The sequence below is a fragment of the Micromys minutus genome (assembly GCF_963924665.1).
Source record: "Micromys minutus genome assembly, chromosome: 28".
Taxonomy (NCBI): domain Eukaryota; kingdom Metazoa; phylum Chordata; class Mammalia; order Rodentia; family Muridae; genus Micromys; species Micromys minutus.
The window spans coordinates 17958818-17975582 of NC_137963.1; the positions used below are offsets into that span (position 1 = coordinate 17958818).

The following is a 16765-nucleotide window of genomic DNA, read 5'->3' on the forward strand; positions in this document are numbered from 1 at the left end:
TGCACATTACATTCTTTGAGCGATGTGACTTAGGCTTTGCCCAGGGGGTGTAGGTTTCCAAATGCCCCGCGTTAAATCTAAAGCAAGTGTTACCGTTAATAAACTAGCCAATGTTGGGACTTAACCTGAAAGGAATTCTTGATCTGGGGACACCAGGCTGGTGTGAGCTAAAGCACCACAGGCTGCCTCTCCCCACCGCCACAACTACGCGTTAACCCTTTTTTTTTTTTTTTACAAAATATATATTTTTTAGAGGCCACGACTGCACACCTTCTTTGTTAAGGCTCCAGAGAACGGAGCACCGGCCCCTCTCTCCCAGGAACATGAGGTAGTGACAAGCAGCAGCAGCTGACCAGGGGTGGTAGGATTTTGCCTGAATGAACTGGGTAGTTTCTTGTTTTCTTTGCTCCTGATGTGAACATACATTGTGTACTTAAGTTAAAAAGGAAAAAAATATATATTTACGCGCGCGGGTAATATATATTTATTTATAATATATATATTTACGCGCACACACACACACACACACACACACACACACACCTCGCAATGTCGCAACGTCGCTTCCCTGCCCTGTGTGGGCAGAAACTCCAAAGCTTCCAGAAGCTGCTCCTCCCTGGAGCAGCCCCGCCCTCTCCGACCGCCCAGTATAAGTCCAGTCTTGGGCGGTTTGCGAAGCAGTCAGAGCGGCCTCCGGGGAAGGAGTTTCTGGGAGATTACGTAAGTAGACACACTACTTTTTGTTTTTTTTTTTTTTTTTGAGCCCTCTCCTCTCCCTCTCCTCCCCTCTAACACCTTCTTCCTCCCCGCCGAGCATCCAGAAGGCCGGGATCCCTCGCGGTCCTGCACGTTCGCGGAGAGCCCGAGACCCGCCCAGGAACCGGGCAGAGTCGGCCTCAGCCCCGTAGTTGGTGCAGCGGGACTGCGGGCACCCACGAAGGGCTGAGCGTGTGCAGGATTGCTAAACCGACCCAACCGAGGAGACTGGGGTGGGGATTTGCGCATGCGCGGTTAAAAGCCAGACTTGCGGGTCAGGCCACGCACCCTCAGGACCCCTTGCAAGGTGGTCCTCCCAGACTCGTGGGGAGTTCAGAAGGACCAGGCGCTGCCTTTTTGGAAAAGGAGACGGAATTATGTAGAGTCTTAAAACAAAAATGGAAATCCGCCTCTGATGCAGATGATTCCGCGGGTGAAGGTGCTTATCACACAAGTCCCACAACTCTCCGGGCTCTCGGTGACACGCATGCATCCTCACCCACACACCCGCATCTTGTACCCGCGAACTAATCCGAACAATAAACTAGATTCCAGCTGAGCGAGCTTGCCTGTTATCTCGGCATGCCCCAAGACAGCTTCTGCTACGTAGTGTGTTCAAGGCCAGCCTGGGCTACACAGGCCAGGCTCTGAAACCAGAAAAATAAGTTGAACTCAGAAGTATTGGGTAAATGATAGTTATTAGAGGCTGAGAAGGGTTAGAATTATTAGCGAAAGGGCACAGAATCAGGAGTGCGACTCTTGTTAACAATAAGGATTAGTTCAAAACAGGCAGATTATTTATGTCACATAAAATGGGAGTGAAAGAAGGCGACAGGTGTATTAGGCACTCTATAATGCATGCACTGTGTCCTATCAAGGTAATTTAATTTTTTTTGGGGGGGGGTCAGTTAAAAAATCTTACTTTTGAAGGGGGCTGGGGTGGCGTGGAGGCTGGAGAGACGACTCAGATGTTAAGAGCACTTACGCTTGTAAAGGGTTCGGTTCCGACCATCAGCACGACACGATGGTTCACTGGAAGCAATTGTGAGATTGATCACTTAGACCACAGCACAAAGAGCAAGAACAAGACCTACGAAGGGCTGCGCTTTGGATTGGCTCTCCACCCTCCATCCAGGGTGACAGGGACACGTGAACTAACTGGTTAGTTTTGATTTCTTATCTGAAGAATTCACAGGGGTCCTAGGGCTGTGGGCTCTGTCTCAAACCCTTGAAAGCTCGGAGCAGCATTGTTTATCTGTTGGTTTTGCCTGGAGCCGAGTTTAAACCAAATCATTGCTTTCCGCCTTGGAGTCAAAACCAGAGAACGTTAGATGGAGTCGCGGCGCCCCCTAGAGGCCACGAGGTCCATGCTTCCGTAGGGGGGAAAATTGTGGATTTTGGTTCTCTGTATTTGAAGTTTTTCCTGACGATTCACTGCAGGAGAGGCGAGAAACTGCCAGACTTGTCTGTTAGTTGCCTAGTGTCCTAGAGAAATTCCAGTACGACCTGGACAGAAATTTCCAGGTTATATTTTCTTTGCCTTGAGAATTTGTTTTAGCCTGTGTTGGTTTCCACACACCTGAGTATTAACAGGACAATGAGATCAGACCCGTGAAGTGCTTAGCATAATGCCAGAAAGTTCTAGATGGATGCAGTAAAAGGTCAGTGTGGTAGATGATAAAAGTGCTGTGTTTTCTGGCTTCAGTGCCAAGCCTAGGGGCTGTAAAATGGTCTTTGAGTACGTGTTTTCCATGTTCTAGGTGCATCAGGATGGTACAGGCCAAGAGCTGGGCCCTGAAGAAGCACTTTGAAGGCTTCCCTAATGACAGTAACTTCGAGCTGAGGACAACTGAGCTCCCATCCTTAAATAATGGCGGTAAGGAAGACCTAGGCAGGGGCTGCCACGGTTAGCTATCTGGGAAGAGGAACCCCTACTGAGGAAAATGGCTCTGTCTGTAGGCGAGTCTTTAGACATTTTCTGTAGAACATTGTTGAAGAACGGTTCGTGGAGGCAGTGCCGTCCCTGGATGGATGGTGTTGTGTAAGAAAGCTGACTGAATAAGTCCTTGAGCAAGCCAGTAAGCGGCCTCTGCTTCAACTCCTGCCTCCTGGTTCCTTCCTGGAGTTCCTGCCTTGATGCCCCTTTATAATGGACTGTGATCAGGGCATGTCGGGGGACATAATCCCCTTCCTTCCCAAGCTGGTTGGGATCATGGTCTTTATCACAGCAGGAGAAAGCCCAACTAAGACCACCACATGAACACTGTCATGGTGGTTGCTAATGTGGCCTTGGGTGAGCTACTTACCTCCACCTTAAACAGGCTAGACCAATAGTCAAAAAGAGCAAACAAATGGATCCATCTAACATTACACAAGTAGCAAAATCATCATCACCATCATCACCATCATCACCATCATCAGCTGTGCTGGGCCCAGTGGGAAAGCTCAGGTGGGGAGCTAGAGGCGAAGTTCATGGTGAGCGTTTCTCTTACATGCACAAGGCTCTGGAATCCATCCGTGCCATGGCAAAATCAATTATGAACAGTACCTTCTGCCCCTAAGCAGAAGGAGCAGGCCCGTTTATTCAGAGTGCCAGAACATTGTAGCCAACAGTCAACAGGTCTCGAGTCTCTAACCGCTTCTGGAACGTTTTATTTTGTAGAGGTCCTGCTGGAAGCCCTGTTCCTCTCTGTGGATCCTTACATGAGGTACTATTTCCCTCCTCGGCTTCTTAGCTTCTATGTTGGTCCATGTTTGGAAGCACCTCAGCTTGTCTTTAAAGACAGGCCTTGAGTAAAAGGCCAGGCTTGCCCGTCTCTCTCTCTGGATTGTACCAAGATCAGAGTCATGTCTGCTCACCTTCTATAGGCAAAGGTCGGCTCTGCGTGGCATGCCTCCCCTTGCTCAGGGAAGTTGCTTCCAGAATTAATGTGGGGGGAGGGGGGAGAAGGGCTGAAAGCTAGGCCCCCTAATTTGCCATTTCCTACCGCCAGAATTGAGCAGAGGTTACCAGGACTAAAACCAGCATTTCTCGTCTTCTGTTTACCACTATATATATTTTTAAATTGCATGGTCTATAGTCGACTCAAACTTATGACTCAGAAAACACTGAGGGCCAGGAAGGAAATAAATGCCCGTCAATGATACCTCAGCGATTTTTTTTTTTTACCCAAGTGAGTAATGCAGCCACCATATAGCATTATTTTTTTTCCATAGCTTGTTGGCAAAGATTCAACTCTTGGTTGAAAAATACCATTTGAACAATGTTAACTAGCAAATGGGCAGGTGCCTCATACCTTGAGAAGCCGAGGCAGGAAGACCACAAGTTAAGACTAATCATCGGGAGACACCAGTGCATGAAACAAAATGTTAGTTGCCATCCCTTTGGGGTTTGTTAATGTTGGGGTAACACTGTTTTGCACTGTATTTTGAATGCCACTGACAGACATTCACCTCCAAACAAACGTAGTGTTAGGACTCTCACATTCATTCACAGAATGTACATTTTAGGGTCCAAGGCAGAAACACACAGTTGTGCTGCCCGGGGAAATAGGGTATAGTTTCTGTACACAGAGTCCCAGCCTTTTGCCACTGGTTACATAATGAAGCTGTTTTCTTCCAGCTGGTCTCGCACGCTAAGGATGGATTTTTCTTTTTCAGAGTTGCAGCAAAAAGACTAAAGGAGGGCGACAGGATGATGGGGGAGCAAGTGGCGAGGTTAGTATCGGCACGAGTCCTGCCGTTCGGGTCAATGTCTCCTCTAGGTCCTGCCGCGCCTGCGTCTGTCCACCTGCTGCCCACTGCGGCGCCTTCTCCGGCCTGTGGAAAACCATTTCTTAACTGGGAGAGAAGGACGAATGAGGTGGTCGTGACCAATTACGCGGGTGAAATGACCTAAAGGGGGGAATGGCTCGTTGGGCTCTTAGCTCCCGAGGGTTTGGTATGTGGCCCTTGCCTCTGTTTATTCTGAAGGAGTACAGCAGCAGGAGTCTGTCGCAGAGTCTTAGCTCCAGGCAGAAAGGAAGAGAGAAGGCAGTGTACAGATATGGGTATCGATAGATGCATAGATAGAGAGAGAGCACTGTGCTAGCTGGCTTTCATCGCTGTGCTCTTTTATTCCGTCTGAGCTCTCCATCTATGGCAGCCTGCGCTGCCTACATTCAAGGTGGCTCCCGCATCAGTTAATCCCCTTGAAGGACGTACCCAGAGGTATGTGACTCTTGTCCTAGGTGGCTCTCAACCAGGAGAGTTGATGACACAAGCTATCCTAGATGCAGAACCGTCGTTTCAGCCCCTGCCAGCCTTGCTTTCAGTGACGTCGATGAGGCTCTATGTATTTATTCATAACCATTGTAAAAAGTCAAATACATTGAAATTTGGAAATGGAAAGGTTTCCCTCTGAGCCAGTGGTTAATGCATTATTTCAAACCCCATTAAGTACAGGCATTTATGTGTTTTTGATATGCCTGCCAGCAAACTAGCTTTCCTCAGTAACTAACATAATTTGTTGTCCATGCATAAATATACCATTTATACGTATTAAAAGCTAAAGATTATTCCATTACTAAAACTACTACTGATAATGGCTATATTCAAAGTTTTCCACTACTAGTAATACCTAATGAAACTTGCATCTCTCTCTTTCTGTGTTGTGCGTGTTTGTGTGTGTGTGTGTATGTGTGTGTTATTTGATCACAAATTTGTCCCAAGCCTATTTCTCTTCTTGGTACAATTTATGAAAGCTCACTGTATTCCTTACTATGTAGCCTTACTCACTATTCTATGAGGAGACACATTCTAGTCTTCTAATTTTTATTACATCTTTCTGACAAAAAAAAAAAAACAAAACAAAACAAAAAAAAAAACTAAAACCATCTCCTTCCGTTTTCTTCCTAAAATTATTTTAATCAAATAGGTTACTATAAAGTCATTAATTCATCTAAACAGCATTCATTCACGAAAGTTCATCTCTTTGTTGGTCTTCATGAGTGGGGTGACACCTAAGAATCACTAAACTATGCAGTGGTGGCAGGAAAGGCCTATGAGCTGCAAGAAGCTATCCTGGAAAGAAGTTTCTGGGGCCACGCTTCTCCAGAATAGACCCATGGCAGCCATGCAAAATGGTGGGTCATCTCCAGGAAACGCACTTGCTTGCTATAGTCTTTCCTAGATGGCTTTTTATCACTTTTATATATTTTTTTAAATTAAAAATTCTCAGTGGCTTAATTTTTATGTTAGAATAATTTTTCTCCTCTAGTGCAGAGTTTCCTCCCCACCTGCCCGACCTGTCAGCAGCCTTCTGTAACGTTTTATGTTTCTTGCTAATCAAGGAGATGAACACATACTTGTGTTGGCAGAGGATGGAGGGCCCTTGCTCCGAAGAAGGGATGTGGGCGGGGCCAGGGATAGATGTTCAACCGATTGTGAAGGTTCTTCTCTGAAGGCTCTCACAATGGCTAAAAATTAAGGGAAGATTCCCCGGGGTGCCAATCAGATTGTTAATCTCTTGTGTCCTCTTGTGAACATTCCCGATACAGACTCCTGATTCCCATAAATGGGAAAAGGTAATGTGTCTTACTATATTTTTATCTTTCAGAGTTGTGGAAAGTAAAAACCCAGCCTTCCCAACAGGAACAATTGTAGTGGCTTTGTTAGGTTGGACATCACATTCCATTTCTGATGGGAATGGACTGAGGAAGCTCCCTGCAGAGTGGCCGGACAAGTTACCCCTGTCTTTGGCTTTGGGGACAGTTGGCATGCCAGGGTAAGTGTCGAGGGTGGGTTTTGTGTGTCAGGATGTCCAACACTGTAACTTAATAAACAAGGAGAGATGTGAGGCAAAGACTGATGAGAGGAAAATGGTAGAAAAAAAGAAAGGAAGGAGCTCAAACTGAGAGGCTGTTAGTGGATAAATAAAGCATTATATATAAAAGAATACTGTATGACCCTTAAAGAAGGAAATCTTGGCATTTATGATAATGTAGATGAACCTGTGGGGGACATTAAGTGGAGTAAGACAGGTACAGAGAGACAGACACCACATGGTCTCATTTTCGTCTTGTGTCAGCTTCTGCCTGGGACCAGAAATTTTCATGGAGGGAAGGTTTCTGCTGGGTCATGGTTTCTCAGGAGGGAAGGTTTCTGCCCAGTCATGGGCGGGGGAGGGGGAGGGCACTATTCATGAGTCCTCATTGTTCTTTCCTTAGGCTCACTGCCTACTTTGGCCTGCTTGACATCTGTGGCGTGAAGGGTGGAGAGACAGTGCTGGTCAATGCGGCAGCCGGAGCAGTGGGCTCTGTTGTGGGGCAGATCGCTAAGCTCAAGGTAGGTGTCTTCCTCCAGTCACGTGTGTCAAGACCCACAGTGTGCACTGAGGACAGCAGTGTCTGCAGAGGGCGTGCGGCTAGCTTGCTGCGGCTTGTTTCGAAGTTAGAGGACTGATGAACAGGTCAGCAGTGGGCCCAGCTAGACTGCCAAGTAGTAGCACTATTTATTTTTCTATTATTGTTGTTGTTGTTGTTGTTGTTGTTATACTGGTCGTAGCAGCAGAAGTGTTTTTACTGTTTTACTTGCTCAATTTAATTGCCTTCCTTCATGACTCTGCCCGAGCATTTCACAAAGAGGAACTTGTAAGCCAGGAGGCATCACCCACGTGGCTTCAGTGCGAGGGCCATTGCACCAGAAAGAAAGGAGCGGTCAGCATAGGTGGCGGGGCCCTTGTTTGGGAACTAGCTCCTGCAGTAGAAATGCAAGCAGAGTGTAGGCTGTGATTTGGGCAGGTCTCTGCTGGGGGGGGCGGTGCAGTCAGAGGGTGAGTACTGGAGAGCGGGCAGCTCAGACCTGGTTCTCGGACCCGGTGGGGATTTGGCTTCTCGTAGTGTGGATGTTCTCCGGCGACCTACCTGGGAGATGTAGCTTTGCCAAAGGCTTCTGTAGAGGACTTAGGATGTGTTCTTAGAGGGACAAGGGAAGGGAAACAGAGCTGAATCCTGGGCTATATCCAATAGCTAAGGGTTGGTCTTCATTATGAACAGGAGCTTGAACACGAATGAAGTTGTAGGAGATACTTATGTATGTAAGTATATAAACGGGGACTGGAGAGATGGCTCAGTGGTTAGAGCACTGACTGCTCTTCCAGAGGTCCTGAGTTCAAATCCCAGCAACCACATGGTGGCTCACAACCATCTGTCATGGGATATGATGCCCTCTTCTGGTGTGTCTGAAGACAGCAACAGTGTACTCACATGAAATAAACAAAATCTTTTAAAAAAATACATAAATGGGAAAGGCAGCTGAATTTTATGATAGCGTCTCTGTGTTTGTCAAGTTAAATTTACAACCAATAAGTCACACTTGTTTTTCGCAGCCATCTTAACTTCGTACACCTTTGGGACTGATTGAGTAGCTTTTGGAGTAAGGCTGGCAATTGAACCGAGGGTCTAGTTCACGCGCTTAGCACAGGTTCTACTGCTGAGCTATACCTCAGTCTCTGATCTGATGACATTTAGACAGACTTTTGCCTTTGTCTTTTACACATGCATTTGATCGGAAGGTTTTAGTTTTTCTTTTTCTGAACTCAGACTGTCTAACTGTATTCAGCATGGGCTAGACTTATAAAATAAATTAGAAGTATTTCCAGTATATAGATTGCAAATGTTTTATTAAAAATATGGAGGGCTGGGGAGCTGACTCTGTGGGTAGAGGAGCAAGCTGTACCTGCCTGATGGCCAAAGTTCAATCCCTGGACCTAATATAAAGGTGCAAAGGGAGGGGGGAGGGCCGACTGCATAGTTGTCGCCTGACCTCCATATATGTGCTTTTGTGTGCATGGCTCCCATACTCACATGTCATGAGCACACTCGATTAATAATAAATATAAAGTTTTAAAAATCCTCGGGGGTGGGGGGAGGTGGCAAGTGATGTTCTAAAGAGCCGCTGCACTGTGCTAAAGAGATGGCTCAGTAGTTAAGAATACCGTTACCCAAGTTCAGTTCTCAGCACCCACACAGTGGCTCACAGTCACCTCTGTGACCAGCTCTAGAGGACCTGACGTCCTCTTCTGGCCTTCCTAGGCCTCTACACACACACACACACACACACACACACATACACACACACACACACATACACACACACACACACACACACACACACACCAACTCTACACACACACACACACATACACACACACACACACATACACACACACACACATACACACACACACCAACTCTACACACACACACACATACACACACACACACACACACCAACAAACCAAACAGGAACAACAGAGACCTCAGCACTGGGACAGGATATATGTCTTTGGGGTAAAGAAGAGGTGTCCCAGAGTGAAAAACCCAGAAAGTCAGGTGACTAGGTGATTAAAAGCAGCAAGTTGAAGTGAACTGCAAACCAAACAGCCACAGATGGGATCTGTTAAGTGGGCAGGCCAGCTGGAGCTGGGTTCTAGTCTGGCTTAGGGCTCAGTTTCACCCTCAGGGTCTGTTGAGTTGCTGTGGAGTTCCTCGTGTATGGGGTGTACTGTGGTTCGGATAGGAAACCTGTTCCCATATGTTGAAGGCTTGGTCCTACTTCAGAAGTGGGACTTCGGTGAAGTGACTGGATCTGACCTCATCTTCAGATCAACTACTGATGCATTCATGGTCTGGTGGCATCGTTGGTTGATGACAAACTGAATACCCGAAGTGAGGGAGCGAGTCACTGGACTTACCTCTTTTAAGATTGTTCTAGCTTCTCCTTATCTGTCTCTTTCTCATTCTTCCGGCTGCCATAGTTGAGTGGCTTTCTTGACACTGCCCTTCGGCTGTGATACAGACAAGACACATGGAGCCAAGTGACTCTGGGATGAAGCATCTGAAGCTGTGAGCCAACATAAATCTTCCTCCTTTACGTTGTTTTCTCATAGTGTGGGAGTTGACTGGCACAAGGTGTGCTCTTGGACCACCTGATGGTGTAAACGTGGGAAAGTGGAATTGGGCCTCGATTTTGCTTCTTTAATGGGCGGCATTCCCCTCTCTCCCACCGCATTTAGGGCTGCAAAGTTGTGAGTGCAGCAGGGTCTGATGAAAAGGTGGCCTATCTTAAGAAGCTTGGATTCGACGTGGCCTTTAACTACAAGACGGTGAAGTCACTGGAAGAAACTTTGAGGACAGCCTCTCCGGATGGCTATGATTGCTACTTTGATAATGTAAGTTTATCTGATTTTACCGGTAGAGCATCACGTCATGGGACATGCTTCTAAAAGTTCCAGCTAGAACATGTGAATCAAGTACATAGCTTTGGGGGCGGGGAGATTTGTTAAGATAATGCAAAGACCATGGGACTACAAAGCCAGACATAGTAGCTATGCCTATAAAACCAGTCCTCACAATGCTGAGGCAGGAGGAAAGCAGGCTCAGGGCAAGCCTGGGCTTCACAGTGAGACCATGTCTTTCATTATCAAGCAACGAATAAACAAACTGTGGAATTTTAGGCTGAGGATATATATAACTCAGTAATAGAGCTGTTTCCTACCAAGTACACAGCCCTGCATTCAGTCCCAACCTGGCAAAAGAAAAGAGTATTTATCATTCCTCAAAGAAACATTAATCATCAGTTACTCTCCTGTTTTTTTCCCCCCAAAAATGTGTTCTTTTGTGCCTGGTTTCTTTCGCTTAGCGAAATGATTTCATATTCATCTATGTTGCGGTAGGTATCAGTCTTTCATTCTTTTGAATGAGTGAATGATATTTCATCATATGGATATATCACATGCTCATATACAAATTTTTGTTTGAATTTGTTTTCATTTCTCTTGAGTTTTCACCTATGAGTAGAACTGCTAGTTCACATGGAAACTTCATGTTTACATTTTGAGGAACTGCCAAAGTGTTTTTACAACGTGACTGCAATATCTTACATTCCTACCATGTCCCTTTTTGCAAACTATCTTATTTAACCCAGGCCGGCCTCAGATTGACTATGTTTGACCTTAAAGTCCGGACCCACCTGCCTTCTCCTCCTGGAAATGTCCATTTCTAATGTATTTTAGCTGCGACCATTACAACTGTTGTGCCGAGTCAATCAATTTTGTTGATTCTCCTAGATGGATTCTTGAAAGTATTCACTTTTTTTTTTTTTTTTTTTTTTTTTTTCTGTCTACTTAGGTAGGTGGAGAGTTTTCAAACACGGTTATACTCCAGATGAAGACATTTGGAAGAATTGCTATCTGCGGTGCTATCTCTCAGTACAACCGCACTGGCCCATGTCCCCAAGGTATCCTGTTCCTGCAGATGCAGGCGGGCTGGACAAAGGGAGGATTCACAGACGTGGGGAAGGGACGGGCTGGCTGTTCTGTCTTCACAGGTGTGTGGGCTGACTTCCTAGAGCCGCAAGCCATCTGTGTTTGATGTGGCCTGACAGTTTTTCTGAAATGAGAAAGGCACGGCTGCTCCCTCCTGTGGCCTCCTCTTTGATTGGCCTCCTTGTTTCTCTCCTGCTCTTCATCTCTCTCTCCCTCACTCTCCTACACTGAAGCCCTCACTCCCAGGCTCTCCTTTATACTCCCAGAAACCCAAAAGCAGCACCAACCAGGAACCCTGTCTGCCTTGCTTCTGGTCTCTGAGGGATCCTCTTACAAGACACAGAACGAAGCCCAGGGCTGCTGCTCCTCACAGAGGGGTCCCTGCTCTGCTATCTCTGGCCAGAAATTTGTTTTAAAAGATTTATTTGTTTTATGTATATGAGCGCACCGTAGCTGTCTTCAGACACACCAGAAAAGGGCATTGGATCCCATTACAGATGGTTATGAGCCACCATGTGGTTGCTGGGATTTGAACTCAGAACTCCACCTCATTATCTGGGTGACAGATTTATTTGAGATCACCGAGAAAGAAGAAAAAGGAAGTTGTGTCTATAATCAGTCTATGGGTGATGGCATTAACTTGTTCTGAGATTAACTCATGTGATTAAACTTTCTTTAAAGATTTATTTATTATATATGAGTACACTGTATCTATCTTCAGACACACCAGAAGAAGACAACAGATGGTTGTAAGCCACCATGTGGTTGCTGAGATTTGAACTCAGGACCTCTGGAAGAGCAGTCAGTGCTCTTAACCTCTGACCCATCTCTCCAGTCCCACAATTAAACTTTTATAGCACATATGGACAACAGAACTGCCAGGAGACGGGCACTTAGAGCGACAGGGGCTGAGGAAGGACGGATTAGAGAGTCCCTCTTAGGTTGTAGAGAATCAACCAGTTTCAGCAGACCTTGGAGACAAGACATTTTTTTCCCACCAATTTATAACCATATTGGTTTTGTTGCACTCAAACTAGAAATCAGCGTTCCTGTTAGCATGGATAACTCAGCAGACATCCCAGACTCACTTGGCAATCTGACCGACAGGGACAAACCCCTCATCCATCTTCTTTTGCAGTTGATGCTCAGGTGGAATCATGGGAAACCATCAGTCTCCCACTCAAAGAGAGATCCAGGGTACATTTTCTTAACCAGCGTTCAAATAAGTATCACCAGAGATTTCTAGACATAGTGATTTGATCTTGTCTTTTTAGCAATTAGTTTTTGTGATTTTACTCAGACAGACCTTAGAGACGGCAACTGACCTTGTCTGTTTGAATCAGATGCCATTCTGCCTTGCTTCTGAGGCCCAGAAATCCTAGCTTAGTCTAGCTTCAGCAGACGTGGGAGACCAGTCATTGTTCCCACTGATTTATAGGCATATTTGCTTTGTTGCACTCAAAGGAGACAAACAAAACAACCACAAAAAAAGAAATCAATGTCCTTATCAGGATGCTAGCTCAGCAAAAATATGTCAAGTTTCATCCTTTGCGCATGTGTGTGGTGTGATGTGTGTGTGTGTGTGTGTGTCAAAGGTCAACCTTGGGGATCCTCTTAAGGTTGCTTTCCATCTTAGTTTTTCGAGACTGTTGTCTCTCACTGAAGCAGGGGCCCATTACTTCATCCTGATGGCTGGTTAATGAGTTTAAGGGATCCTTCTATCTGGAGTACAGTAAAGCTAATGACAGGTTGCTGTGAGCCTTTGAGGAAGCGCCATGCCGTAGAAGTGGTCTGAGCGCGGACTTCTTTATGACTAGATGCATTCATTCTGCATCTATATTTGGCACTCACGATGTGCCAGTTCCCATTGGTTCCAGACAAGGTTCCATTTTCCTGACGACAAATGGTACTCTCTTCAAAGCAGTGAGTGGACTTCAGTTATTCGAGATGCCGAGGAGGCACTGTTTCGGTTTTCCCAACCCTTCCATTTCATTAGCATCGGCAGCTGATCCGAGTAGAGTGAGACCTGTGCTCTCAGATGCTGGTCACCAGGCAACCAGTGCCGCCTTTTCTCACTGCTCTCCCTTACCCTATGGAAAAAAATATAGGGTTTGGGCTGTGGATGTCTTTGGGGCTATTACTCTCCCCGCTACACAGTGGCAGTGGGTGACAGCCCCATGGATCAGAAGGGAGTGGAGGAAACAGAATGGTGGGGGTGGAGAGTGCTTGGAGACCCGGGACAGTGATTTGTACTACGCATGCTCCACTGTGAACACGCCCCTGGACTCCGCCCCACAAATGCACCCTCCTTTTCCAGGCCCACCGCCCGAGGTCGTCATCTATCAGCAACTCCGCATGGAGGGGTTCATTGTTACTCGCTGGCAAGGAGAAGTCCGCCAGAAGGCTCTGACAGATTTGATGAACTGGGTCTCAGAGGTAAGGGGACCAAGCCACTCCACGTCCCCACCAGCTCCCAGAGGCTTTTAAAACTCAACAATCCTTTACTTTCTTTTTTGTCTAAGTCTTATTTTATGTATGTAAGCACACAGTTGCTCTCTTCAGAGACACCAGATCCCGTTACAGATGGTTGTGAGCCGCCATGTGGTTGCTGGGAATTGAACTCAGGACCTCTGGATCTAGAAGAACAGTCAGTGTACTTTACTGCTGAGCCATCTCTCCAGCCCCAGTCCCTTACATTCTTGCTGTATTGTTTTTCTCTGTGCCTGTTGGATCAATGTTTTCAAATACAAACCGTCTTTTCTTATCTGAATAGAACAAAACAAACGTCTCTAAATGTTCTGCTTTGGAGTTGGGGATAGAGGCAGTGATTCAATCAGTGTTTCATGTATGTCATGAGAGTCTTGTCTCAGCATCCTGAATGCTGGGGTCGTAGACATGCGCCATAGCCGCTCTAAATTCCATTGCTATTCAAACCCACCCACTTGTAGCAGCATACCTGGAGTGACGCCATCTATACGTGCACATATATAGTCTCTTTCTTTCCATTATTTTTCAGACCCATATGTCAGGCTTTTACACAGCCCCATTCCACCAACCTTTGTCAAGGGCACTCACTGTGTGTCTCTCTTGCTCTTGGAACCGCTTGGCTCTGAGAGCGTTTGCCAGACTCCTCAGTCCCATTTCCTCAGTGCTTGGACTTCTTGCTAAATGAGGTTGAGCTGTCTTCATTTCATTCTAAGCCGATTCTCTGTTCCCTGCCCCCACCACCCACTCCCCAGCCCAATACTGGGACTGAGTCCAATGGCTCCACAAATGCTCAGCAAATATGTTTTCCTCACTGAGAAACCCAGCTTTCTTTTTCCTTTAATACTTTTTATTTTAATGCAATTGCAGACTGACGAGAGAAAAATATTGAGAAGACAGAACAGGAAGTTTCCACATATCCTCATGTTATACCTTAATTTTTCTCTATTATTAAAATCTCCATTAGTATTTGCATTTGGTTTCTAGGGCTACAGTCACAAAGCACCACAGGACAGGTAGCTTAAACAACAGGAATTGGTTTTCTTGAGGTTCTAGAGGCTACTCTGAACTTGCTTGCTTCTTCAGAGAGAATTCCTCCGGCATCCTCTCATGGTCTTCTCTGGGGGTGTCTGTTTTTACTCCCTAAAAGAGACCCTAGTCCTATTTGATTATGGCCTACTCATATATTTTATAATATACCTTTTAAAATAATTTAAAAATATACCTCATTATATTTTAATTATGTCCTTAAAGGCCTTGACTTGGAAGAATACATTCTGAGGTACTGGGAAATTTTGGAATTCAGCAAAGAAATTTGGGGGACCAGTAGGGCATAGTTTAGCCCACAACAGTCTTCATTCTGTATTTTTATTTATTACACTAGATTAATCTTCTTATCTCTGTCCTTTTAAAGGTAGGAATGAGCTAGGGCTTTCAAGTCAGGGATTCAGATTCCACTTTTTGTACTTTCCGAGGGCCATGGCATGCGCATATGTCTATAAAGAGCATTCAGCCATCACTGGAATATATTATGAAAGTGAATATATCAGATAGCCCGAGTTTCCACATAAAACCTTTAAAACCAAAAGCCGTAAAGCTGGGTGTTGTAGCGCACACCTGTAATCTAAGGAGGTAAAAGGACCAAGAGTTCTAGGCCAAACCGGAGTACGGTAGCTAAACCATGTCTCAGTAGAAGCAAGCATCCTCGAACTGTCCTCTGATGTGAACCCTTGTCTCCCAGGCTCCAACATAACATAGAGGGAGCACAGGGAGTGAGCTCAGTGGTCTTTACACTTCCTGGACAGGCTGGACCTCTTCCTTAGTTGAGGTGTAACATTTCCTATCCTCTGGCTACTAGCTATGACGTAACAGCCTCAGTTGAGTGCGTGCCTCTCTTCTGAGATTCCCCCATTGATAGACTCCTGGACAGTGGACCACTTTTCCTACCGCACGGTGATGTGTTGTGCGCACTCTGTCCATAGATCTGATTACGCCTCAGACTTCCAGGGTTCTCAGGGTGTATCCGATCAGTTTGTTGCTAGGATGGAAAGAAAATGTTATTTGGAAAAATGACGTCAAACTATAACATTTGTTGTTTTGACGCAGGGTAAGATCCAGTATCACGAATACATCACTGAAGGGTTTGAGAAGATGCCCGCAGCGTTCATGGGGATTTTGAAAGGAGAAAATCTGGGGAAGGCCATAGTGAAAGCATGAAAAAAAAAAAAAAGGTCCATGGAGCACCCCTGGAGGATTAGCTTTTTACCATGTAGTACAAATGCATGGACGTAAGGACGTAACTGCAGGGAGTTTGACCTATCTAATAAAACACGTGTGGTTTTTGCCATCTGTGATTCAGAATGAAATCATGACAAACCACGGGCAGGCTTGTTTCTGCCGACTTCAGCTCCTCCTCGGTGACCGTAAGAAATACTGGCTTTGGTGTCTATTCTAATTTCATTTCTGTTGTTGTGATGGAGGACATTCAGAGAAGGAAAGGGCTTTCCTGACTCACACTTTCAGGTCACATTCTGTCACCAAGACAAATTAGGGCAGGAACTTGACAGTAGGCCTGCTCTGCCTCCCGCTAACATTGCCTCTAGCCAGGGAGCGCAGTCACAGACAGCAGAAACGAAGGTAGAACACCGCTTGCCAGCTAGAGCAGGCTGGTGCTCAGCCAGCTTTTCTCATATACTTGGGGGAAACGGTACCTCCTGCGGTGGCCTTAGCCTTCTCCACTGATGAGTAATAAAGACAGTCCTCCCCAGACCAGCCTGACTGAAGCCCTTCTTTGGTTGAGGCTCTCCAACTCAGGTGATTTCTGAGTTGTGCCAAGATGAAAGTTGAATTTCACTAAGACATTGAATGTGAAGGCAAAAGATTTCTATTCCAATTGCTTATGGATAGAAGCAAGGGCTGGGGGGGGGGGGTGGTGCACGTTGCTGATATAAGCAGTTCTTGGTGCTAGTCCACACTGGTGTACTCTGCGGTGAGGTTAACAGATCAAGGAAGGAGCCTGTCACTCACAAGAGCTGGGACCAAGGGGAGTTAGGGGAAGAGACAAACTTTATACTGTACAGTGGTACCTTCTGGATACTGAACATTCTAGAAACATTTGCTGACAAATACAATTAAAAACCAAAATTATACAGGACAGTCAGGGTTGTTATATAGAGAAAGCCTATCTTGAGCCTCCCTCCCTCCCAAAAAAAAAAAAAA

General features: G+C 45.9%; 1 protein-coding gene across 2 annotated transcripts; it reads left to right on the forward strand.

Moving 5' to 3' along the window:
• Positions 1–668: 668 nt before the first annotated feature.
• On the forward strand, positions 669–16265 carry PTGR1 (prostaglandin reductase 1). 2 transcript variants are annotated; one of them, XM_080940203.1, is made up of 10 exons: positions 669–720; positions 2517–2632; positions 3419–3464; positions 4417–4473; positions 6353–6520; positions 6963–7080; positions 9812–9967; positions 10926–11034; positions 13380–13498; positions 15653–16265. In XM_080940203.1, exons 2-10 carry the CDS (start codon positions 2527–2529, stop codon positions 15761–15763), a joined length of 990 nt encoding a protein of 329 aa, XP_080796329.1. In that variant the 5' UTR covers positions 669–720; positions 2517–2526; the 3' UTR covers positions 15764–16265. The 2 variants fall into 2 exon arrangements, with proteins under 2 accessions (XP_080796329.1, XP_080796330.1); XM_080940204.1 differs by lacking the exon at positions 669–720 and adding an exon at positions 1788–1917.
• The last annotated feature ends 500 nt before the right edge of the window (positions 16266–16765 follow it).